Source organism: Ziziphus jujuba, chromosome 11 (genome assembly GCF_031755915.1).
Source record: "Ziziphus jujuba cultivar Dongzao chromosome 11, ASM3175591v1".
NCBI lineage: Eukaryota > Viridiplantae > Streptophyta > Magnoliopsida > Rosales > Rhamnaceae > Ziziphus > Ziziphus jujuba.
In genome coordinates, this window is record NC_083389.1 from 6,677,087 (window position 1) to 6,703,983 (window position 26,897).

The 26,897-nt window shown below is 34.1% G+C and overlaps 1 protein-coding gene and 2 long non-coding RNA genes across 9 annotated transcripts; 1 reads left to right on the top strand and 2 right to left on the bottom strand.

Moving 5' to 3' along the window:
- Nucleotides 1-2,154: 2,154 nt before the first annotated feature.
- Nucleotides 2,155-10,230, bottom strand: LOC107431857 (casein kinase 1-like protein HD16). 7 transcript variants are annotated; one of them, XM_048465327.2, is made up of 20 exons: nucleotides 10,089-10,230; nucleotides 9,865-9,916; nucleotides 8,801-8,904; nucleotides 8,506-8,723; nucleotides 7,865-7,990; nucleotides 7,707-7,780; nucleotides 7,554-7,623; nucleotides 7,394-7,449; nucleotides 7,099-7,170; nucleotides 6,901-6,995; nucleotides 6,710-6,776; nucleotides 6,256-6,385; nucleotides 5,928-6,146; nucleotides 5,706-5,836; nucleotides 4,946-5,120; nucleotides 4,747-4,837; nucleotides 4,217-4,374; nucleotides 3,944-4,132; nucleotides 3,109-3,215; nucleotides 2,155-2,615 (listed from the first exon to the last, which is right to left on the bottom strand). In XM_048465327.2, exons 1-19 carry the CDS (start codon nucleotides 10,141-10,143, stop codon nucleotides 3,156-3,158), a joined length of 2,142 nt encoding a protein of 713 aa, XP_048321284.2. In that variant the 5' UTR covers nucleotides 10,144-10,230; the 3' UTR covers nucleotides 2,155-2,615; nucleotides 3,109-3,155. The 7 variants fall into 7 exon arrangements, with proteins under 7 accessions (XP_048321284.2, XP_048321285.1, XP_024922316.2 ...); XM_048465328.2 differs by having other exon boundaries at nucleotides 8,801-8,987; nucleotides 10,089-10,225; XM_025066548.3 differs by lacking the exon at nucleotides 10,089-10,230 and having other exon boundaries at nucleotides 2,155-2,564; nucleotides 3,113-3,215; nucleotides 8,801-8,989; nucleotides 9,865-10,082.
- Nucleotides 10,231-12,683: 2,453 nt separating this feature from the next.
- LOC107431858 (uncharacterized) lies at nucleotides 12,684-14,135 on the bottom strand. Its single transcript, XR_001582666.4, has 2 exons — nucleotides 13,040-14,135; nucleotides 12,684-12,919 (listed from the first exon to the last, which is right to left on the bottom strand). It is a non-coding gene; the product is annotated as an uncharacterized LOC107431858 (long non-coding RNA).
- Nucleotides 14,136-19,380: 5,245 nt separating this feature from the next.
- LOC125419658 (uncharacterized) lies at nucleotides 19,381-20,554 on the top strand. The gene is made up of 2 exons (XR_007238536.1): nucleotides 19,381-19,497; nucleotides 20,234-20,554. It is a non-coding gene; the product is annotated as an uncharacterized LOC125419658 (long non-coding RNA).
- Nucleotides 20,555-26,897: the final 6,343 nt, after the last annotated feature.

A 26,897-nucleotide genomic window follows, 5' to 3' on the forward strand; every position in this document is an offset into this window, starting at 1 on the left:
CCTCCGGATACGTGGTGGGATCCTATTATGACTCACGTGATCCACGTGACAACCGGAAGGGATGCACGTGATATCCCATGTGGGCCATGTGAGGAGCACAAGGGGGGCTTTTGCAGTGGTGTTGGGCTTGAGAAATGAAAAGGGAAAAGTCCGCCAAAGGGAATGGCAGAGAACAAGAAAATGATAGAAAAATATAGTTCTTTGTTTCAGAAGAAAGGAATGTAATGACTCTGCAACATCTTTCTTCTATGATTTTATAATCGGAAAGAACAAAAGAGAGTCACGTTTTTAGACTGTTTTGACCGATGTCAAAAATATAATGTTACGTTGTTTCTTACAACGGGTAGTCTTTAAATTGCATTGGGTTGGAGAACCTGAACAAATAAAGGTTCATGCTATACTTTCTAAAGTGGCCTGTATAATTTGTCTTGGAAGATTGAAGACCCGTGAAAAGTTTGACTTCGTTATATTCCCAGCCTTGAGTTCTTATAAAGGGCAATTTATTCATGGGACAACAATGATATTACAAATTTAGTTCACTAGAAAGGAATTCTTCCTAAATTCATATATATATATATATATATATATATATCTTTTTTCGTTTTCATGGTCAAAGTAGATGCATCTGGATTTCATTCGGATCCATCAAAGCAAAATTCCTACTAGCTAGTGAATGGTATTAGATATAACTCGTTCCGGATGCCTTAAACTTCGTGATTTCAACTTTTTAAGGTCAAAAATACTGTAAAGAGCATGAAATGTAATGATGAGAAAAATAGACAATGCATAGCAACAAATGATTAGAGTGGGTTAAAGACCTTGTGATGGAATGTGTACATTAGAGTGGACTGCAACATGTGTAGCTTGCATAGCAACAAATGATTAGAGTGGGTTAAAGACCTTGTGATGGAATGTGTACATTAAGAAGAGTGGACTGCAACATGTGTAGCTTTTCCTTATTGAAATGTAATGATGGTGGTATTGGATTACCATCTTTTCTTTTTTTATTTGAAATACTTGGAGCTTGTGCTTCTTCTGCTTAAAGCATAACCCTTATCTTTAACTAATGATTTATATTTTATCAGGTGGCACATGAGAAACTGTACGAGGTGTTTGGAATTGCATATTGGAATTATCCTGAATCCTACGATCCAAAGAGGCATATAACTCTCTTATCATATTTTCACACCCCACTAATAATCCTGGCTAAATTAGCAGCTGTTGTAAATTCTACCTTGAGAAGCTTGCCCAACGTAAGGATAATTCCATATATTCTTTCAATTGGGTCTTGATAGCTATTTGAAATATTATTCACATGGTCCTGATGCAAGCTACACTACAAAAGTTAACAAGAAGATAGAAAGAAAAAATCTTTGAGAAAAAGAAACCACGCAAAGAAGCTACTTACATTTTTCACCCACGTTCCACATCGCACGCACATGCATGGACCATTTTATTAGATCTTTTCGTAGTCTTTGTTGAAACAATTAATAATAAAAAAAAAGCAGTAAAATGGAGCCGTTAATCCAGGATAATAAAGTAGTGAATATTATTAGTTAAAGCCAGAAGAAAATATTTGGCCCAAATGATATCTCCAACACATTTTAAAGTCGGCTAATTGATATAATGGTTGGACAGAAAAAAGTTGTGCTCAGTGGAGGGAAGAGAAAGAAATTGCAGCCGCTATACTTCAAAAACACTTACATTGAGCAGTGGGGGGAACAAGAAGTTGATGGTGATGATGGATGTAGACGGTGATTATGTGTCTTTATAAGGTGCCAAACTTCCTTCTTCGTAATACTCTTGGCCATCTTTTTGTCTGTTTTTCTTCTCTTTCGATGGCTGCAAAATGAAGCAAACGTAAATAGAGTGCTCTTAAGCGAACGTAAACAGAGGCACTCAATGCGCTTTGATTCTTCTCCTAAAACAGACCCAATTTGATGGTTTGCACTTTCTGATTAAAATATATTGACATGTTTGATAACCCTTCCTGAACCTTGAAATTCATCTTCTTCTTCTTTTTTTTTTTTTTTTTTTTTTTTAACTTTTAAATTTCCTATAAATTTTTGTTCTTTATGACACCCAAATTTTGCACCGCGTATTTTCATTCACTGCATCAATTATTAGGTTGAATCAATGGAAATTGCAAATAAATGGTTACAAATAGATTTTTCATTACCATTTAAATACAGTTTCTACAACAATAGCAACCTTAAGTATTACAACAGCCACATAAAAAAAAAAAAACAATATTTTGGGATGTCACTTTTTGCACCCAGAAAATTTTGTCGCGCTCCTCCCTATAATAATAATGTTTCAAACTCCCAACTGCCACTTAAAAACTTATGATTTTCTTCAAACTGGAGATTTGCATCCCTCAAACCAATATAGGATTCAAAGCCCACCTCCAAACAACTGTACAAACATTTTTGGTTTCGAACAGCAGATATTTTAGCACGGAAAAGATGATCCTGATACACTTAGCTCCCTGTATTTTACATCCCCTGCAACACGGCAATCCATGCGTGAAGGAAAACACGTTCTCTGTGCATCTCGAAAACAACCTGAATTACCCAGAAAGCCAGGTAACAGGTAGAGTCAGGTAATCCACTGACCTGAATTTGTTAAAATAGACAATAGAGTCAAAATCTTATCGTAGTGAAATATATTTCTTGAACTTTTTTTCCTTCAAGCGTTATACTTCACAGAGTTAATAAGACAGTTAAATTTGATGAAGGCAGAACTTAACCAAACATACACCCTTAAATAGACAAATTAAGGCAGGTACTATATATGTACTACAGGCAGGTTGAACAAAATCTGAGCTAGGTGGATCTCAAAACTCGCTCAGGGTTTACAACACTTTCAAGGGCTTGATTCTGAAGGCTCGTTGAGGTTGAAGTCTATTAGGGCTAGAAAAGAGTTAATTCAATTTGATAAACAGGCAGTGTCCATTTGAATAAAGGAACCCAGAATTGGGACACAAATGAAATATTTACTTAAAATTTAAAGGTTGCAGAATCTTACAATCCAAAATTTAAGGCATTGTGAGTTGTACTAGATAAAAAGACGAATACATATGATGCATAATGGTGCAAGGTATTGTACCTGCCTTTAAGCTCTAAGTGTATTTTTTTTTCTTCAGAACCTACATTTCAAGACACTGTTCTCCCGTAGCAGATGGATGCTATGTACAGATTCTTTGACCATTTCTCCTGCAATGACTAAAATAGTTAAAAAAAAAAAAAAAAAAAAATAGCTTCACTAGACTAAGAAATCTACCACACATTTAATGAATGATAGAAAAGTAAAATAAGAGAAAGAAAATGCAAGAAAGTTCAAGAAAATCAAAGAGATAATTCTAGAGACAAATGTGCTGTATTTTCACTAATCTAAAAAAAAAAAAAAAAAAAAAAAAAAAAAGCTTATAAAGAATGCTGTGTAAAGATATTTATATAAACTGAGAGCTCTAACCACCTGAATTAAAGGAAACACCAACTTAACCAACACCCAAACAGCATAATTATCTCAGTTAAAAAAACAATAAGTTGAGCTGGCCCTTCGATACTTGAGCTGGCAAAATATCAGCTGAGCTCGCACACTAACAATCAACAACACTCTTAACAATGCAAGATGATTTGATCTATTTTCTTATCGGGGATAGGCAGAGACCTTGAAAACTCAACTTTCATTTATGATCCAGAGGGCTTTATTTTACATAGCACTTATTTTATTTTATTTTATTTTAATTTTAAATAGCACTCAGATGCACAACCTTGATTAGAATCAAATAAAATATCCCAGAGGAAAGGCAAAGGAGGTTACAATAAAAGAGGCCAAATTTCATTCAAAACACACCCGGAAAAAAATAAATAAAATTTGACTTGATTTGAATAGAAAATTGTCTACTCATTAATGAATCATGCAAATTTGCTAGATGTACCTTAACGTGGGAGGCTGGAAATGCAGATGTTCGGAGAGTTTCTTGTGCCACATCTGTCGATTTCCTCTTAGGTGCACTAAGAATGAATGCAGCTTGATCTGCTGTAGCAGCAATTGAGGTAATTCGGTATCCATTTTCCCATCTTCTATGGATCCCTTCACTTGGATAGAGGAAGTCGAGTTCAACAACCTAATAATAAAGCACATGCATCTTTAGTGGCACATTCTTCCACTACAAAGCAAAACATATAACAGTAGATTCCAGATTGGCTACCTGATTTGAATAACCTGCATTTCGGGACATGACAATACCCCATTTGGTACCTTGAGTGGTCATGGAGGTAACAAAGAAGCCTTCTTTCCACTTTTTGTTGATCCATTTGAATGGAAATACATCACTGACTTTGTATGACTGCTGGGTATAAGGTACACCTTTCAATGTCAAGAACAAAACAAAACATTAGTAATTGAATCATTAAACTCCTTAGAGAATAGAGTACAATAATCAGATCAATGCTCATTGAGACTGTTAAAATTTATTTTCTCTCTACAATAATATCTGCTACAATATGATATCGTCTATAAACAAGAAACATGCCACTTAACTCAGATCACGATTCTGCATTGCCAACAAAAGTTCTCGAAACAAAGTTTTGAGATTCTACAAAAGTTCCCAAGGGACCAAACAATGTGGCCAAATTCATAAAACCTAAATACAGATACCAACTCTAACCAACCAAGATGCCAGTGCCAATCCTACTTCTAGAGTGACAAATTGAAGAGAGCTCCAAAAGTTTTACTTACCTTTGGACATTACCACCAAGGCACTGCCATTGCATGCACCAGCAACAGAAGTGATATAGTAATTCTTGTCCCACTGTTCCATTATCCACTCCTGAAGAAATCAGAAAGGTTTAACTGGAGAAGCCACCGCATAGTTATACATGAAACTACAGAGGCAAAAAGGCAACACTGGTGAAGAGGCCGCTTCAAGAATACTAACCTTGTGCAAGAAAGAGTTTGATAATTCATAAACTTGGGATGAGAAACCTGTCCCAGCATCCATAATGATGGCCCACATATTCACAGATGAAGCTACACAGCTAATGTACAAACCATCTTCCCTCCCTTTATCCACATGTTGGTGAAGTCTTGAATCATTTACGTTGTAGTGATACCTGCAATAACAGCTTCTTTTAGTGGCTGACAGGGAATAAAGTATAAAAACAATTAATGGAACAAAGTTAAAATTTGCAACAATATACATGAGCGTGCCCAATTTAGGGTGGTCATTCCTCCAATTCTATTTCTTTACTTTCTAGTCTTAAAACAGAATGCTGACATAAAGAAGACAAAAAGGAGGATAACAGCAAAATTCCCATAAAAGAACGAACTGGATCTGCCCTGTAAACAGAGTTTCAACCCACAAGTATAAACCTATTCTTCAATAAAACAATTAGACAAGTAACCAAAACTATCTGATAAATCTATAATTAAAATAATTATATCATCATGAAAGTAGTTATTTATGAGCACTCACCAAAACAAAAGCAAGTAAAGACAATGTTCTCCAGTTTAACCATGAACACTGTTGCTTCAAGCAATTTAATGATAACACAATAGATTCATCAAAGCAGCAAAGCAGGTTCATGAGACACAACAGGGATACATTTCTACCATGCAAAAGTAGAAAATACAGTAGAAGGGGGAGGAAAGAAATAAGTATAAGAAATTCTGCATCCCATAACACCTGCATCAATTACCTCTGCTTCATTGATGATCTGGAATTATAGACCGAGATCCACTGAGTAGCAGGAGTACCCAATCGAACTTTCTTCTTAAGTGGCACTCCATCCTCTAAATTTGCGAGGATTCTTTCCCTTTTTTGACCCACCTATATAAAATGAAGGTTTCAAATTAGTTAATATGACTATAAACATTTTAAATTAATCAATAACAACAACAAAACAACAGATGGCAACCACCTTTGCAGCTCCATCAATTCTGATTGGCCGCAATGATGCATTGGGACCAATGCTGCCATCAAAAAGTGAAATAAGTTTGGAATAATTTGGTTCTTCATCAAATCTCATGTTTGTCACCATCTCAAAAAATTGTTGAAAAGGAGGAGGACACAAGCAGCATAACATTTCAGGAGAAGTTGTCATCTTCTTCTTGCAAACAAGAAAACCTTTATTCTCTCCCTGCAGCAAGAAAATTTATCCAAGCATTATAAACAAGAAAAAAAAAAATGCAGTCTAGCAGACAAAGTTGCAATTGGCAATGCACAATGGATATCTAAAATGAACTTACAATGTAACCTTGCCAGGGAAGTTTTCCTCTAAGAAGAAATATTAAAGTATAAGCAAGAGACTCAAGGTCATCTCTCCGGCTCCCTGTCCTGCCTAAATGAGCATGGACACTTGCATAGCGAACAGTTCCCCTATCAGAAAAACATAAAACATATCAAGCTATTCAACGATACTAGTATATTGAGTTGAAGAGGCAAAATAATAATATGCTAAAGAAATAAACTAATGTTAACAGAATGAAGAACGATATATAAAGTTTATTAGACAACATATTTTTTAATATAAGGACTTAAAGGAAAAATAAATGATGTTAATATATTTCGAATTCAGATCTCTTAGTATTATTCTCAATTAATTTTCTTAGGATAGTTGAAGATAAAGTCTGTTTAATATTTTTTATTGAGTTCTTGTGGACCATATTAACAACCTGATCACCAATTGTACATGTTACTTACCTAAAAACATCAGGCTTTTGGTCATAATCAACATGACTACCAGATGATGCATCTTTCCATCTTGAAGCTAAATGAGAAAAAGAACTGCATCAGTTTTTTCACAATTTGCAAGATATAGAGTACAGAAAACATCTCCTGGTATGGTATTTCCATTTCTTCAATCTATAACTTGTATAACAAAGAAAACTTACCCAAACCAAGATCTATAAGATACAACTTTTTCTCATTAGATGTTCCAGGTCGACCAAGCAAAAAGTTCTCTGGCTTAACATCTCCATGCACAAAGCTGAAAAGGAAATTAAGTTACCATGAATTAAGAAGGTAAGATATATATATACAAATAAAAAATAAAAAAATAAAAACCGATAAGGCAATCAATTGCAAGGTACCCTCTACAGTGAAGCTGCTCTAAAATGGATATTGCCTCCACTGCTATACAAGCAACCATCTCTTCAGATAGCCTTTAGATGAGCAAAGAAATTATGAGATCCAACACCATAAGGGATGGGGAAAAAAAACTATCTCATTTTCTGTGCCACACCCCCCAAACCCCCGGCCTCACAAAAGAATGATAATAATAGTAAAAATAAAACACAAAAAAATAATAAATAAATAAATAAATACATAATACTAATAATAATAATAATAATAATAATAAGGGAGAGGGTAAAGAAACTTTCTTACATCTGGTTGCTAGTGTTCCAAAGATCCCATAAACTTGGGCCTAGAACATCCATGACCTACATTCAAAATCAAGGACAATTATCATAAACTGCAACTGAAGAAGAACATTTTAAACATAAACTCACATTTGAAGATTAACAGATATAGAGGAGAAACTGACTAGGATATAGTAGTCTCCTTGTTGACCTTTGTAATGAACAAAGGGAAGTCCATAACAGCCATTGAGAGTGCTTCATTATGTTTTGAAACAGAAAGACAAGTTAGGTAATAAAAGTTGGGCATTAACAACACCAAGAAAGAAAATGTTCTTTACCTGTAAACTTGCCACTCATAAGGAGGCCCATAACTACAACCTTTACTGTTTCGATGCTCAAACTTCAAAGCAACCTACATAAAGGTATGGAAAAACTGCAATAAGCAACAGAGTCAATTTGCTTGCACTAATGTACAGGACATGCATGCAAGAATGACCTCAAAGGCATCAGGCCCAGAGCAACCGCTGCCTCCAGTCAGCCTTCTTCCAACATATACTTGTCCAAAACCTCCTTTTCCCAGCTTCCGCTCCAACTTATACACTGGGGAGTTGCCAATCTGTATCTGCAAATGCAAATAATAGAACATGATTTATATTATATAAATATAAACTTAATCCACAAACTATGTGGAGATAAATATAATAACCAAGTTGTTAATAACTTGCAATAGACATAATAATACATGTGAAACAATACAGTTTAACTATAACAGTACGCATCAGGAAATGAGACTACACAAACCTCCTGTGGGAATTTTTTTAAGATTTGAGAAATTATCTCAGGTAACTATACAGTTCATACATTTTCTAATCAAATGGAATGAAAAGCAAATCAAATGTGGTAAAATAAAACAGACAATGTAAATAGAACACATTTCATGAGATTAAAAGGTTTGCCTAATTAGTCTAAAGCAACTTACAGGACCATGACCTCTTATAGAGTGGTCTAGAAAGCAAAGCATCTGAAAATTAGCAGACTGTCACCTCAATATATAAATGGACCAAACAGGACAAAACAAGAAGCAACAGAAATAAAATTTGCAAGATGCAGATAAGAGCAGAAAGGCCAAAATAGTACTCTTTCAGGAAGTGGACTTGTGCTTCCCTCATCCTCAGCAGCAGCCAACTTTTCTGCACTTTTCTGAGCAACCAATTCATCACGAACAGCAACCAACTTTCCGATTGGCAAGTCCAATCCTGTGTGTCCCTGTCCACCAACTCCAGCACCAATTGGCTTGGCATTCTTACCTTGATTCATAGCTCTGGTCCCTCTTCCTCTACCTCTACCAGTTGGCCCTGGATTTGGGCAAACATTAGCCTAGGCAAGCAGATTTTTGAGACTTAATGGGAAGACTTGGTTTTGGAGACATTACCTTTTGCAACACCAGGGCGAGTAGGTGGAACTATAACAGCAGGATTCTCCTGCACATTATTAACTCTCTTTGATCGCCGAACTCCACTTCTCAGATCCGGCATTCTATTTTCATGCCCAAAACCAATATAGATTTTTCTTAACCAACCCCAAAGAACTTTGGAAAAAGTGACAACTAAAACTTCAACCTAATAAAAAAGAATTGCAAACCTTAGAAGCTTAATCGGTTAAAAGGGGCTTTTGGACATAAATTTAGGTCTTAAGCCACACAATCACATGTATACCAGTCCTCATTAAAACTTTATATCTTTTTCTCCATTTCATGAACACATTTATTGAACCCATTAACAAAATATTTGGAAACAAAATTTACAGGTCTAACTAATCCCCTTATAATCAAACAACAACAAAGATTGTGCGTTGATCATCTTATATCACCGTACATTATACCATGATCATCTTATATCACAAAAATACAATGTGTATCACAGCAATCGAATATCAAGTTAGTGTCCAGGAGAAATTAAATTGTTGAACTCGTCTATATTCTGAAAATCGTTGCAGAATACTTTCAATCCAACTACAGCAACCCCTTTTGTCCTTTTAAACCACAGCTATAATTGATTTTCAGCTGGCCCAAACATCCGATCATCCATTACTTCTCCATAAACTCATCGGACCAAAAAAAGATGCATATCATATATCAAGTAAAAATCATAACTGGGTATACAAAACAAATTATCCGAAAACCACAAGCACTTGCTCAAGCACGTATTTTCAAACTGGAAACCACCTAAAACCGAAAACTTGAACCTACACAAATCAAAAACTCCTCGATCGGACACCAACAAGCTTAACGATCATCCAAAAAAGCGATGAAAATACATCGCCCCAAAAAAAAAATGGAAAAGAAAAGAAAAACTCATACAAACATCTCGACCCACGAACACAGATTCATAGATACCAAATTACCAATGCACCATAACCACAAAAACATCAAAAAGAGACCGAAACAGAGGGTAGATGGTGTTTTGGGAAACTGGTAAAGCATCATCAAACACGTACCTCGTGGGATAAAAATCTTGAGTCTGAAACATCCAATCCAAATCGAACGTTTCTGAAAAAATAAGAAATGAAGACAGAGAAACCAAAAAGCAATGAAATTTAAGTAAATGGGGGTTGTTAATGGCAGAGAGTCTATTAGAGAATTGACGGTCGGTGACTTGGGGTGGGTGCTAGTGTAAGCGAGAGGCATAGGCATGGGCATGGGAAAGACGGTGTCCAAGAACCTGATGCGGAGGATACCATCGTAGCTGACGTGTCGAGTTTACATGGCTCGTGCATTTTTCTTATCCTGGATGTGTTGTAGAATATTCTACCTCTCAAATGTTAATGTTTTTCGCTTCTTAATTGATTTTTATGGTCGCAGCAAATTTCCAACCGTTTTGCTCTGCACTTGGCCTTGTTTGGCCCTCCACATAATTTTCACGTGTGAATTACTTTATCCGTTTCATCAAATAGAAACTGTCGTCCTAAACTACGGGTTTTAGACTAATACTTGTTCCAAAGAGTGAACACGTTGTTGCATATAGCGCCTTTTATATATGGATACGCTATTTGCTATTTCAGGTAGCGTTTTCATGCTTAACTGGGTAACCATGTCCTTTTAATTTTTTCACCCCCTCAATCTTTCAATTAACTTTTAACACAGAAAAGCTTCCTTAAAATGTTATATGGATGGGTTCGATACAATAACATGAAAAGCAAAGAAAATATACATACATATATATAAATTTATTAATTTCTTTTTACTAAATAAGTATTTACTAATAGACAAACCTATCTTAAAAATAGTATACACCAAAAATTGATAAGAGTTAAAACTATTCTTTTGCTCCTTTAATAATTCAGATGGAATCTAATTCTTTTGCAACCACATACACTGGCCTATTCCATGGACTGATGGACAAAAGCCCAGTAACCTCACAATTTATGGGTAAACCAATAATCTCACCTTATCTCATCATTTTTTGAAATTGGATAGTTTCTTTATACTAGATAAAAATAATTTAAGATCAAATTTTATATTATTTTTTATTCTAGTGACATACTTTTATTAGTTTATTGGCTGTGATGAAAAATGGTATATGCACAAAGAAAAAGGTTATCTGAAATTGAGCATATTAAAAAATCAGGGTTAAGATAAGAATGACATTGTCAACCACTCATAAATAGTAGCCAAAGTTGGGTGAGAAGATGAATATAGAGACTTCTTATGTTTATATATCATCAAGGCACCCAAAAAAGAAAAAGGAAATCCTCATATCATAGAATATTGAGTGCCTCCTCCTTGTCGTTTGTTCTTTATATTATTATTCTTCATAAAATTGTTATTTATGACTTCATCCATTACTTTTTTTTTTTTTTTAACATGACTTTCCTCTTATTTATTCTATTGTTCTTTTGTCCAATATTTAACTTGTGGGTGGGTTAACATTGAAAGTTATATATTTATTCCAGATTGAAAGTAACAATAAATATTTAAATGTAGGTGGGGTTGACTTATGTTATATTGATTTTTTTCCAAGAGAAATAAAGGGCCAAAAAACCATATTTGAAGTTGCTTGAAAAATTTTTGTATTTAACAAAAAAAAAAAACTTTGTTTTATATAAATAAAAAAATTTGAAACAAAAATAAATGTAGAAATACAATTATTTAATATAAAAACTAGGCAGAGGCCTTACCAACCTTGACTTTCGGCCAGTTTTTTTTTTTTTTTTTTTTTTAAAGGTTTGTGGGGTGGACGCAAGAAATATTGTCTGGAGTATTTTATTTTTCAAAAAATTGGTCAGGGAAATATTTTTAAAAAAATTGGTCAGGGAAATAAACTAAGTGCTCAACTATGAGTTTGAATGGATCATAATGCAAAAAGAAATGGTACCACAATATGTGCTTCCAACAGAGAAAATGAATAAAACTTCATACCAAGCATAATTACAATGGAAACAGACATCCACTACTATATATATATATATATATATATTAATTGTCAAAAGTCCATTGGATTTCTCATCATACTTTTTTGGTTCAAACGTAATAGTTCTCTTGAATCAAAATTCATGTAATTTTAGTTATATATAGAGGATATAGCTTAATAATGTCGGTATCAAATCTTTAATCTTTTTATTTGAAATAAAACTATTGTTTTGGTAACAGCTGGCAAATTGAAAACATTCTCATGACAGATCTCCTTAGTAATTAATACATAGATAAAGTAAAAGGAAAGCCATGTGTGAAGTATGAACTGTAAGACGGTATTGGTTGTCTCAATGAATAAATGAGCTGTTAGAAACCTCTGCTACATGTTCCTCCACTTTTTATAGGAAAATTATAATTGAAGGTTTTAATTAGTTCTAATTCAATTTTCTTTTTACAAAAAAAAAAAAGATTTCTTAATTACGAAGATATTGTCGAAAGTATAACGATTAATTTAGTTTTGCAATGCATCTAATTATGTGGCAGTACAAAGAATTTATAAAATGTTAAGGAAAATTGATGGAAAAATCAATCTTAGTTGCTTCTTCCTTAATGTACTCTGTAACAGGCATTGTTTAAGAGTTTACCATTCCATTTGTGAGAAACAGAGTAAAGGGTAACTGAAACGGGCAAATATTCCGGTTATTGAAGTATGCAGGTTAGCTTTCGTTTTCAAATTCTATTCTTTTTCCCTTTTGGAACTTAGAATTTCTACTTTTCTTCCCCACTTGGTTCTGAGATTTGAATAATAATAAAAGTAGAGATTTGCTAACGCGGAAATTACACCAAAGAAAGATCTAACTCGCTAGCTGCCCTTTTTGAACACCAGCACAAAACTGTTCTGATATAACAAAATTTGGCAATCGACCAAATGCTTTCGTTTATTGAAACTTTATATCTTTTTTGTACATAAGAAAATAGTTGCAAATCCACCTACTAAATGAAGGAGAAAATGCATAAAGAATACAAATAAATTTAATATAATAAAGCTCATGGGTAGTCCAGAAAATCAATGAAGAAGGTAAGTCACTGCAAGGGCCACCAATAGAAGGACATAAGCAATTCCTTGGTCAATTGCTGCGCCTGCATTAAACAAGAACAACAAAGAATTAAGCCTATGATATGCTTTATTTTATATATATATATATATATATTTGAAAAACTAAAACCGAATCCAATTAACAAAGAAAAAAAGAAACTCACCGTCGCTGATTGGACCCTCTGGTGCTGGAGAAGGAGCTAGACTCTGTCCAAAACTCAGATTCAAAAGTGCCAAAAACATGCATCCAATAATGGGGAGAGCATATGATTTCGTGGGATTCATTTTCTCCTTCAAAAAAAAAAAAATTAATGAAAAAATGAGGGAAATTCAGAGACAAAGGAGTAGGTGTGGGATGAGAAAGGGAACAGAGATCCAGAGAGAGTTGATGAGAAAAGGATGGAGGAATAGGAAAAGGAAGGCAGTGTTTGTGGTATTTATGTAGAGATGGGAATCGGAGAATAATATTAAAGAGAGGCAGCCAAACAGCGAATTTTCCAGGAAAGTGAAGGAGAAGAGAAGGAGAGGTAAGTGGTGTGTCCGTGTGTGGAGTAAGAGTGGTTTGTAAGGAAGGAAAATTTGAAAACAGGATCACACGCGTTTTGGATACGACACAACGACATGAGATTTTTGACCCGCTTGGCTGCTTCGTTGACTCGGACTACGACGCCAATTTATACGGGGAAAGTCGTTTGACCAATGAAATTCTTACTCGTGGCGGTTAGGTTTGGTTTCTAGAACTATTTTTTTGGCCTATTTGATTTTGTTTATCCTTTTGACATTACAAAGTAAATAAATAAATAAATAGCAAAATTTCATGAATATTTAACCCTTTATTCAAGTAGAAGAAAACGAATCAATGTTTAAGCATTTTTAGGATTAGCAAATGAAGAAAACAAAAGATATACCAAATATTCCTTCCAATTTTATCAAATATAGTTTTAATTGCATTAGTGGTGAATGATATTCATGGGAAGTATACAATGTATTTGTGTCAATATTTGTATGGTTTGAGGCTGAGGGCAGTTGGCACATGAACCTTTTTGCTTATATTATATTGTTACTCAAAATCTTGCATTGGTTAAATGAATTAATTAAATAAAGGAAGTTATTATCTTCGTTATCTAATCTAACCCATTGAATGCCTCAAAAAATAAAAACAAAAAAAAATCTAACCCATTGAACCAGTTAGAAGAACTTCAGGAAGAAACTAAAAAAGAAAAACTAGGCATTTATTATTATGTAGAGGATTCTAAGGACAAATCCCCTTTTCATAAATCTTAGACTCTAAAAGAGCTACCAATAAAACAAAGGGAAGATGATGGGCTTTGAATATTAAAAAAAGAAAAAAAAAATTTTCTTTCTGGAGGCTGGAGTTTCTCCATATGAATACATTGTCCCCGTCAAAGTAGATGCCCAATACTCGTCAAATAGGAAGGTCAATTACGGATTGTGATATAAATTAGAAAGTCAAATTTATCTTTGCTATTAAATTGTTCTAGGTTTTAGAATGGTCATGAAACTAATAAAAGCCGTTAATATGAATGCTTTATATATATATATATATATATATATTTTTTTTTTTTTCAAAATAATGCTTTCATGCTATATTTGACTTTTGTTGTGATGAAAAAGTAAAAAGCTATCGTCCTCCCTTACATAAATATAAGAAAATAAACAGTATAGAGTGGCTAAATATATTTTTATCTTTACAGCACTGCAAATTGGACCCCATGACTTGGATGTAACATTGGTATTGGAGAGTGACTTTATTCTTTTCCTATAATATAGCCATATGTATTTTTCTTACAAGTGCAAAATAATTGGAGCCTAATTATTTATGAGAAGATCACTATAATATTATATTACAATTATATTCTAAAAAAAAAAAAACTAAAATTAACACATTTATATAAAAGAAATTAAAAAGTTGATAATTGCCCAAATAATTTTATTTTTGACTAACAAGCTTTTTGAATCCTATTCAGTGTGAGCTTCTATGATATTGCAACAGAGCTGAATATTTTAGGCCATAACAGGTAATTGCTCATGGTAGGTTGAGGAATTTGTGTTTCTGCTTTGTTTTCCATATATATATATATATATATACATATATATCAGAGCACAAGACTAACAATACAACACAAGCGGAATGATCCTTTTTAAATTGTTCATTTAAAATTTTTTATGAAATTATTTCATTCCATGCATGATAATTTAGGATTTCGACGTACAACTTACTTCTAAAATATTTGTCACTTTAAACACTGGTATAACAGGCAATCTAGTTTTGACAAGTCCATCTATTTGAATCCTACCATTTCTGTTTTTATTTTTATTTATTTATTTGTTTTTAATTAAAAAAAAAAGTTTTAATGCTTCGATAAGGAATTGTATATCTGGGAAGTTTATTGATTCTGGGGAGAAAAAAATATGGAGGGTAATACAATCCAGTTAACGAATTTTTTTTCTTTTTTTTTTTTTTGGCGAAAATTTTTCTGGATGTAGCAGAAAGCCTCGGGTAGCTTTTAAACTCATTTTCCAAGTTAAAGAAAAAGCAATAAGGATTAACTTCACTATTTTATTGATAGCTTTTATAAAGTTTCGAACATCTTCTGTACACAACTTTAGAATACGCAAAGCCTCGTCAATCTGTATCTCTCTCTTTTGATATGTAGTCCCTATTCTCTGCAATCTGCTGCAAAACTGTGACATCTTTACGCCTTCCTGAAGGCATAGATCACGGACTAATCAATCCCAGCATCAAATCCATAGATTATGATCAATTGGTCAAATCTTTTACCAAATTGGATTTGTTATTCTGTCATTTTTTAGTCATTTTTATATGTGCACTTTAATTATAAGGGGGGGGGGGGGGGGGGGGGGGGGTGACCCGATTACGCATATAGATATATGTGGCACCACACAAGCTGCTTGCTATCCTCCAAAACGAAACGAATACTTTTGGTTCACAACCTGACCAAGAATACCATATTCACCAAATAAATAAATAAAAATACCATTACCCAACACCAATTCTTCAAAGCCAAGCCTAATCTCTGGCCCCACCCTCCACCCAGTATTTTCCATCCCCTTCTCCCACCGAACCAAAACAAAAAAAAAAAAAAAGAAAAAAAACTTTTTTTCTAAAATAGAAAGTCGATAAATATTTTCAGAAATTATTTCTATTTTCATCTTAACGAATAATTAAGTATTTCAGAATTAAATCTGCAAAACTGCCCTTAGCATTTTTGGATTTTTGCCAAGTCTCGATTTTCCCGTCTCAACTAAGCCATGCAAACCATTGTAAAAAGGAAAAAAACCAGCAGCCGGATATGTACAATATCCATGTCATAAAATCAGCTATCCGCTAGATCAAACACCAAACAACAAAGTGGGTGGTATCTGTCTGAGACATAACCACCTTCATGTCGCCACGTGTGCAATGAACTTGACGTGGCAGAAGCCAAGTAGCACCCAATCCTTTAATTGGGAATCGTGAGGGTGTCCAAAGCCTGTGAACAGCCATGACATTGTTTATCCTATTAGGCAAATTGGTGTATGGACTAGTGTAGGCGTGTTTGGTTCCATGCCGTGACAAGTCTCATCGCCCTTAACGAACAATGTACACAAAAAACACACACAACCAAATATATATTACAGAAACGCCTTGTTAAAAAAAAAAAGAAAAAAGAAAAAAGAAAAAAGCAAAACTCTTTCAAGAGGAATCAATCTAGAAAAGAAAAGCTCTTTATGCCAATTTACTTTACTTAGCCACCTTCCTTTGGTTTTCATTCCCTATATAATGCCATAACTCTCAGATTCTTTTCTTTTCTTTTCAAGCTCCGCCAGAGGACCCCAAATAACAACAGCCAAGAAGAACATGTTAATTAGTTAGAAATACTTAAGAGGCAAAAAGAAAAAAAAAAAGACCATGTGTTATCCAGAGGGGTCTTTTATTAGCCTTAGGGACTTGGCAATTGATCGGAGATGGTATGCTTTTCAGGCCTCTATAGTGGTGGAAAGAGTCGAAGAGGCTGCCAGAGGAGGAGGACGCAGCGGCGGCAGCTCGGTAAAGCAGTGTTTGTGTTCACCAACTCGGCATCCGGGTTCGTTTCGATGTAGACAACATCAAGCTGAGTATGTTTGGGGCGGTGGAATTGTGAGAAAAAGGCATGCTAATTAGGTAGAATTAATAATTATTAGGAATGCAAGTGTACACAGGCTGGGAATATGAAGAGGAGAAAAAAAAAAAAAAAAAGATTGAAGAGAAGGGTGGCTTTATGTCATAGACTATGTGTCCTTTCTCTCTTATCTTTTGCTGTGAATAAATGTCTATTTAAGATGGTAAATTATGATCGCTCTCAGTTTCCCTGTGTTTATCATGGTGTACACTTTTTTTTTTTTTAATAATAATTTTTAATTTTTAATTTTTTATTTGCTTTGTCTTTCTGTTTCGTCTGATAGCTTTTTAGTTTTGTTTAAAATATTATTCTCTCTGTTTTTATTTCTAATATTGTTACTAACAAAGTTGAAAGGAGAAAAAAGAATAGAGCGTCACAACACAACAAATTTCTTCCACTAATTGTTGTTTATGTAAACTCCAAAACGTTTTGATGTGAATGATTTTCATTAATGGGTTTTGTATTTAAAGGGAATAAATGGGTTTTAACGGTGGCTTTTAAAATTTCTAACGTTTTGATTTGAAGGCTACATGGGTTTTGATAAAAATTAGCTTTTTGAAAACAACAAAAAAACACTACTTGAGCTCTTTTTGAATACAAAGAGAAATTTTGAGTAAACATTATGAGCATTGTATGTGGTAAAGATTAGGTATTGAAAGTTCACTAAGGAAGATTTTGGTAATATCGTGTCCAAAATCTTAGTTATTCATTATATTCTGGGAGATGAACATCACAAAGCCATCTGCATCGGTGGGGGGCGAAATTTGTCTTAAGATTATTAACAATAATTAAGAAAACTAAAACAAATTTTAGAGCCTGTATGTATGAAGTTAGTTGGTTTGTCTGTATGAAGTTGGATGGCTTGTCCGAGGCCTGTGTGATACCATAGTATCTTTAAGATGAATTTCGCCCCACCTGTGTAGGTGACTTTAATTATAACGTTCATCTCCTATGATACAACAGATGCTTTAGATCTTGAATACGACACCATCAAAATCTTTCAATATAAACTTTCAGTACCCAAGCTTTACCACACATTTTGCTCTTTACCCCAAAAACACAAAAAAAAAAAATTCTTTATATTCTAAAGAGAACTCAAGGAAAAGAGATTTCTATGATGTTCCAGATACCAATTTTTCAAAACCCATACAGTCTAATTTCTTTCAAAGCCAAACGTTAGAAAAATTAAAAAGCCATAATAATGAATTCCAAGAATCGGCCTACTATAAACTTTTCGAAACCAATAGTCTCAGTTTTGTATTTATTATCTAAAGTTTTACACAGCTCTTTTACTGTTTTCATACTATAGGACACTCTGTACAAAGCATCTTATAGGTCATTCAATATATAATTCCAACACAAATAATTGGAATGCTTCCACACATTCACCGCCATGAGTGCTTCTCTATCACTCTCATCTTTACTCAGAGGTGTGTCTTCAGTCAGGAACTTGTAAATGTTTAGAGTGGTCGAGCAAAATAATATCTTTTGTTGCCATATCTTAAAATGTGCTGCATTAAATTTCTTTTATTGCTCAATATGATTTACAGGTATAGCAATCAGTGCAGAAGGAAGCATTTGGACTATAAGAGTTGGAGTTGACACATGTGTAGCATGCACATTGACCTCATACAAGAAATCACATTATCTGATCCACTTGTCATTTTTGTAAAATGATAAAACAGAAATTAATAAGTTGTTGTTTTAAACCCCAACAAACTAATTAAATTCAATTTCCAATTAGAAATTACAACAATGTGATTTTTTTGGATTTCTTTTTATACATGCACAAAATGCTGTATAATACTCGCAAAATTTCTGTATACACCCATAGAATTGCTGTATACATTACACCACAAAATTACTGTATACACTCACAAAATTACTTTATATACCCATCAGGGCTAACGTCATCATTGATTCATTGATGACATCATCCATTGATGTCATGCTGACGTGGCACATTTGTTGATGTGGCACCAATGTTGACCTGGTGTTGATGTAGCATGTTGACATGCATGCTAACGTGTTGCGTTGAAGTGTCACGTTGACTCATCATCTGGTGATCCACGTGGCCCTGTCACGATGTGACATGTGTCCCTGCCAATGGCAAACACATGGCCCCGTCGCTAAGCGACACATGGCCCTGCACTGTTCGACATATGACTCTCCCTCTACGCGACACATGACCCTATTGTTGCATGATACATGGCCACGCCACGACTTGACGCGTGTCCACTGTCATTAGCCAACACGTGGTACAACAAAAACACACCATTGGATTGCAAATAGAAGGGAAAAGAAACTAAATTAACCATTTCATAATAAGCAACATATTTGTGGTTTTTAAGATCTTTAATAACTTAGGAAGTTGAGTTAATGGTTTTATTAGGTACTCAGGGGCGAGAGAGGTTTTAAGATCTTTAATAACTTAGGAAGTTAAGTTAATGGTTTTATTAGGTTCTCGTGGGCTAGAGGTTTTTGGTTATTTTGCTTCTCATGAAATAGTTAATTTAGTTTCTTTTTCCTTCTATTTGTAATCCAATGCTTTGCTAGTTGTTCTACACTGCAATTTGTAATTCTTATATGCTAAAATTAAACATTGTTTATTATTTCATGTGTAGAGACTAAGAACATGTGGTTGGCTTGATGAACACTATGCGTTGCATGATAATGAAAATCAAATTTCAGATTCCTTTGTTAATGTTAGTATTTAAATTATATTTAGAACATATGAGATTGTCAAAGAAGTTTGAAAAACCAAGTTTATATATTGTGATGGTTGCACATAGCATTTTACTATTTCTGTTAATACAGTAGCAATAAGGCTTTCTTATTTTTTGACCAAGAAAGAAAGCTTTCTAATAGTTTGTACTGTTTGATCCTGTTAGTCCATGCATGGCATGTGATTAGCTTGTTGTGTTGATTACATTTGCTAAATGTTTGCCAGTTATATTGATAAGGAAGCAGAGTGCAAATATCAGCTTCTTTGCTTAGCATCAGTTTTTGACATCAAATCAGTCCATTACATTTTTCTTGTCTAACTAAATTATGTGTATTGCTTATTCTCATCTTATTTTTTGACACAGAAAGTGGCAAGTAGGACTTATCTTTTTAATGGCTTCTTCCTTTTTTGCATATGATATTTTATCTTTTTTTCCTTTTCAATTGCAGGCTGGAGGAGATGCTTTTGTACATACAGTTGTAGCATTATTTCATAAATAATGACTGTGAGATAAATAAAATCAACCTTCTCAAGCTTGCCTGCTTCACTGTTACAGTTTCTTGACAATGTTTGGAGAAAGAGGCAGCCATTGGTTGTCATGACGGAGATGATTGAGAAGCTTAGACACCACAAGAGAGCATTGACAGCATGACGGATCTGTATATGCTAACTATTATTGATTCATTTATGTGAAACTTAATTTGATTGTGTTTGTATTGTCTTAGCATAATTGTTAATGATAAAAGATAAAAGATTTGTTGTGTGTGTTCCTTCTTTCTTGCTTTCGTTCCCTCTCCATTTCTATTTCCACTTTCTCTATTACTTTTCCCTCTTCATTTATTCTTTGTTTTCTCTGTTTCTTTGATCTCTCTGCTCTCCCTTTTATCTCTTTTACTTTCTCTCTTAATTTTTTTTCTCTCTATTTTTCTCCTGTTCTTTTTTACTCCTACTGTCAATGTTTAGTTTTCCTCTCGGCGCTCTTATGCTTTTTATCTTTTTCATTTTCTTATTACATTTCTTTTCTACTTTCTCAAATTAATTTTTCTTTGCATTTTCTAGTTGTTAATCTTATCGACCTTCTTGTTATGTGGTAAGATGATTTGTTCCATGAACTATAAATTTTACATCTTGTGAAATTCCATTTTATGTCCTTGAAACTAAACTATAAAAAGAAAGAAAGATAAAGAAGTTATATTATTTGGTTCTTCTAACTATAACTTTTTATTGAAGTAAATACAAAATAGAGTCAACTAATTTTATTTTATTTTTTATTGAAAAGAAAAGATAGAAAATGATCTTCATAAGTTATAAATTTTATTTCTTGACATAATATACATTTTATTATCTTTTTTTAAAAAAAAAATAATTTTTATTTGTATAAATACTTTTAAAAATTACTTTTTATTTGTATAAAAGTAATTTGTGTTTCTTTTCTTTTTATTTATTTTTTTGTTTTATGGAAAAAGAAAATACAGATAAAAATGTTCTCGTATAGAACAAAAAACTGAATTATTATATGTAGACTAAAATATATATATATATATAAAACTATTTCTAAGTTTTAAAAAACTTTTGTTAAAATAAAACTATAATTGTAAGAATGTTGATAGTTATAAAGTGTACCTTTTTCATTTTAGAAAAAAAGAGTAGTTTTTATTTTAATTTAAGTTTTTAAAAAATAGCATGTTTCTTACAAGTTATTATTTTTAAACAAGATATAATATTTTTAAAAGATAGTTTTTTATATTTATCAAAATTCTATCATAATTTTTAAAACTAAAAGAAAACAAAATAAGCAAATTATGATTAAAGTTTGAACTTTTACACGTTTAAAAGTTTTATCCATGCAAACTAAATTACTACTTAAATGACATAAAATACATAAATTGGAATTTCACAAGATTAACTATTGAAAGTTGGTGGAACAAACTATTTTATCCTATGACAACTATGTCAAAGGGAGGTCAACTAGAATTTTGTAACTAGAGAAATCAAGGACAGAAATTAGTAAGAGAGTGTAATAGACAAAGTGTAAAGAGAGAAAAAAGTGGAAAGAAAGTGGAGGGAGAGAAATTAAACGAACTAGAGTAAGAAGAACAAAGAAGAGAAAAAGAAATTAAGGAGAGAAAGTAATAGGAAGTAAATGTAGAGAAGGTGGGGAGAGGGAAATGGAAGAAAGTAGAGAGGAATAGGGAGGGAGGTTGGTAGTGAGAATGTGGAGGAGAGAATGTTGGAGATGGAGGAGTAGGGAAAATAGAGAGAAAATTGGGGATAGGGAGATAGGAGAGAGGGGCGATATATATATATATATATTTTAAAATTTTGTACAAAAGAGTTAATGTAGTATGTTTAATATATCTTTGACAATAAATTTCATTTCAGTACCAAGTTACTTAACTCCCATCTCATGTACCCGACTACTTACATTACAAGTACAATCTTTATCTAAACAAAAACAAAAATGGAAAAAAAGCTACACCTTACAAGATGTAATGCAGCATGCAATAAAATTTTAGCAGTTCTTACCAAGAAGTTACAAACTAATTCTTGCCAATATACTTAATTATCTGTGGGTAGTTCCCAATACCACATATTGAAAACTAAGCAATTATTGAGAATTTGAGAATAGTATTCAAACTAAAGATATGTAAAGAAGTAAATTGGCTGTTTGGATAGTGTTGAAAAAGGAAAGCAAAATGCAAAAAACAACTACTTTCAAATTTGATAATTTTCATATCTTTTGCACAATAATTTTGAACAACGTGTTGGAACATTCCACAATAATAAAGCTTCAAAAAAAATAAAATTTCCCTTTATTAGTACTTATTGGAATCGATAATATCCTACAATAAAGAAATATACTACGAGTTAGATCTAGCAACATTGACTTTAGTCAAGTAGTAACCAAAGGTTTGCATCAGCCAGTTTGCTTGCCTTATGAGCTCATACACTTTGATTTCTAATAAAAGTATCAAAAATCGATCAGGAAAAGTAACAAACAAAGACTACCAAGAACATCTAGCAGAAAAAGAATTATCTAAGAAACAAAGACACTAGATTATCCAGTATGAGATAATATGCATGTATATATGCATGTATATATGCATCTTATGATAAATATCAATGCCGACTTAGCTCCCTAGAAGAATCTAGAGTTATCTTGTTTTCTGTTTAAAAAATGGAGAACAAATAGTGCCTTGGAAGTGATGAGAAAAATATCTATAATTAAATATTTCTAGAAGTATCCACAGCCGACTTTCTCTTCGATAAATAGGTGGTGATGTATGAGTTAAGTGTTATGTCCAATAGCAATAGAAAAAAGAGAGAGTGCTATACGTGTGAGTGTGAGTGTGTCCTTTGAGTGAGAAGAGTGTGAAAAGGTGTTTTGTGTCCTAGTGCAAGTCAAAAATCAAGTGAGTGTGAGTGTGTTAGTGTGTGTTGCTCATTTGTGTGAGTGAGTGTGTTGCTCTCTTTATACGTGAGAGTGTACCAATTGTTTTATATTAATAAAAATCAATTTTCTTGGTTTCTCCTTTAGTCCTCTGTCTCCAACATTTTTGGTATCAGTGCCTGGTTGGTCCAAGTTCGACTTTGTAGGAGCTTCTTGTTCGTGGTCACGCAGTCAAGACTAAGTTTACATAGTGCTACGGGAATTTTCGGCAACCATAATGGGAGACCTTCAAGTTGGTGGAGGTATTAAGAAGCTCAACAGTCAGAATTACGGCACGTGGTCAACGTGCATGAAGTCATATTTGAAGGGCCAAGATCTCTGGGAGATCATAGCTGGTAGTGAAGTCGAGCGACCACAGGATGCTGAGGCTTTGAAGAAGTGGAATATTAAAGCTGGTAAGGCAATGTTTGCCCTTAAATCTACAGTTGAAGAAGAGATGTTGGAGTACATACGGGATATTGAAGTTCCAAGAGGCATGGGACACGTTTGCAAGACTCTTCTCAAGGAAGAACGACACAAGGTTGCAGCTTCTCGAGAGTGAATTGCTGTCAACAACACAGCATGACATGACAATCCAGAAATATTTCAACAAGGTAAAAACTCTTAGTCGCGAAATTACTAAGTTAGATCCTAGTTCTCCTATTACAGAATCTAGAATGAGGAGAATAATTTTACATGGGTTGAGACTCGAATTTAAAGGATTTATTTCAGCCATTCAAGGTTGGCCAGTCCAACCTTCATTGATTGAATTAGAAAATTTACTTATTGATCAAGAAAATATGATCAAACAAATGGCTGGGGTCTCACTAAAGAGCGATGAAGAAGCGCTTTTTAGCGGCAGAAGAAGAGGCCGACCCAAACAACAAAAATTTAATAAGGTAAATCAACATGGAGAAGATTTTAGAGGAGAACAAAGGAATAATAGAAATAGATAACAATTTTTAGAAAATAAAAGAAATAATGGACGATTTTTTGAAAATAAAAGAGATGATGGAAGATGCTTCAACTGTGGAAGAAAAGGACATTATATTAAAAACTGTAGACTAAGGAAGAAATTTACAGAAAGTAATATAGTTATCCCAGAGCCTCAAAATAATATAAGTGAAGATGAATGGGATGTTGAAGTATCTTTGGCTACTGTTGAGCTCATGGATGGCTCAAGTTCAATGCAAGAAAGGGAAAGGGCACTCGCAGTGGTTATCCCTAGACGCATTGATTATAAAAATGATTGGATTATAGACTCTGGAAGTTCAAATCATATGACGGGAGATAAAGAGAAGCTACAAAGCATGACAGAGTATAAAGGAGGGCGTATGGTGGTGACGGCAAATGACTCAAGATTGCCGATAGCTCACGTTGGTAAGGCAGCAATCATGCCTCGTTTTAGTTGCCATCAAGTTCAACTGCAAGATGTCTTTCATGTGCCAGGAATGAAGAAGAATTTGCTGTTAGTAGCTCAACTAACATCTTCAGGAAATTATGTATTGTTTGGACCTGAGGATGTTAAGGTGTATCGAGACCTTAAAATCTCTGGTACACCAACAATGAAGGGGCGGAGATTGGAATCTCTCTATGTGATGTCAGCAGAGTCTGCCTACGTAAACAAGACAAGAAGGAACGAGACATCAGACCTTTGGCACGCACGATTAGGACATGTCAGCTACAAAAAGTTGAAGGTGATGATGCCAAAGTCAATGCTCAAGGGTCTTCCCCAACTCGATGTCGGTGTCGACACAATCTGTGCAGGGTGTCAATACGCCGAAGCACATCAACTACCATTTGAAGATTCAAAGTTCCAAGCAAAAGAGCCTCTACAACTCATTCACTCTGATGTCTTTGGGCATATCAAGCAGTCATCAGTTGGAGGCATGCCTTATATGGTGACATTCATTGACGATTTTTCAAGGTACGTCTGGGTTTTCTTTATGAAAGAAAAATCTGAGACCTTTTCAAAATTTAAGCAATTTAAGGAAAAAGTAGAAAGAGAATTAGGCAAAAGGATACAATGCCTACGCACAGATAATGGGGGAGAATATACCTCAAGAGAATTTATACAATATTTAAGAGAATACAAAATAAGACATCAATTGACGTGTTCAAATACTCCGCAACAAAATGGTATTGCGGAAAGAAAGAACCGACATCTTGCAGAAACATGTCGGAGCATGCTACATGCAAAAAATGTTCCAGGAAGATTTTGGGCTGAGTGCATGAATACAGCAGCTCATGTGATTAATAGGCTCCCTCAAGCAAAGTTAGGATTCCTCTCACCCTTTGAAAAACTGTGGAACATAAAACCCACAGTAAGCCACTTTCGAATCTTTGGCTGTGTTTGCTATGTGTTTGTGCCTTCTCACTTACGCATGAAGTTTGATAAGAAGGCAATAAGATGCATTTTTGTCGGATATGATAGCTAAAGAAAAGGGTGGAGATGTTGTGACCCTAATACTGGACGATGTTATACTTCACGAAATGTGGTGTTCGATGAAGCATCTTCTTGGTGGGCACCTCAAAATACAGAGTTGCCAAATTCAAAGGAGATTGAGGTCAAGCTGCAACCAAATATGGGGGAGCAAGAATATGAAGCATGCCAGCCAACAAATGAAGGAGAAGACGAGCCGACTGTAGCAGACGAGCCTACGATATCATCTCAAAGTCCCTGGCGGTCTGGTGTACATCAAGGAATACCAGAGAACATCGGGTCGAATCTTCAACAGAATGACAAAGAGACAACTCCACAACCAAGAAGATCGAGTAGACAACGAAGACCAAATCCTAGGTACGCTAATGTAGTAATAACAGAAATTGAGGATATAAAAGAACCTACATCATATGAAGAAGCATCTAAATATCATGAATGGAGAAAGGCTATGGAAGAAGAAATTTCTGCATTAAATCAAAATCAAACTTGGGATTTGGTAAATAAACCTAAAACTGTAAAACCCATATCCTGTAAATGGGTTTACAAGATAAAAACTCATCATGATGGATCAATTGAAAGATATAAAGCTTGTTTAGTCGCACGAGGATTCTCACAGCAATATGGACTATACTATGATGAGACGTTTAGTCCAGTAGCAAAGATCACTACCGTACGTGTTCTACTAGCACTTGCAGCAAGTAAAGACTGGAAGCTGTGGCAGATGGATGTGAAGAATGCCTTCTTGAATGGAGATCTAGACAGAGAAATTTATATGATACAGCCAAAGGGTTTTGAAAGCAAAACTAATCCAGAGTACGTGTGCACGCTAAGGAAGGCACTTTATGGTCTAAAACAAGCTCCGCAGGCATGGTACGGTAAGATTGCAGAGTTCCTTCTTCAAAGTGGATATATAGTATCTTCTGCAGATTCTAGTTTATTTGTGAAGACTAAAGGAACAAAACTAGCAATAGTGCTAGTATATGTGGATGATTTAATTATCACAGGAGATCATGAAGATGAAATCTCTCAAACAAAGAGAAATTTATCAGTTCGCTTCCAGATGAAGGAACTTGGGGAGCTTAAGCACTTCCTTGGACTCGAAGTTGACCGAACAGAGAAAGGTTTATTTCTTGGTCAACAAAAGTATGCAAAAAATCTATTACAAAAATTTGGAATGTTGGACTGCAAGCCAATATCAACTCCAAAGGAGGTGAATGCTAAGCTATCTGCATAGGAAGGA

What these genes read in the sequence shown, in the direction of transcription:
- LOC107431857 (XM_025066548.3), bottom strand. Translation starts at nt 10,066, where the DNA reads ATGCCCATGCCTATGCCTCTCGCTTACACTAGCACCCACCCCAAGTCA. An exon ending in TCGCCCTGGTGTTGCAAAAG is followed by an intron (nt 8,724 to 8,800) that starts GTAATGTCTCCA and finishes GCCCAAATCCAG; the next exon opens with GGCCAACTGGTAGAGGTAGA. An exon ending in TTCCCTGGCAAGGTTACATT is followed by an intron (nt 6,147 to 6,255) that starts GTAAGTTCATTT and finishes TTCTTGCTGCAG; the next exon opens with GGAGAGAATAAAGGTTTTCT.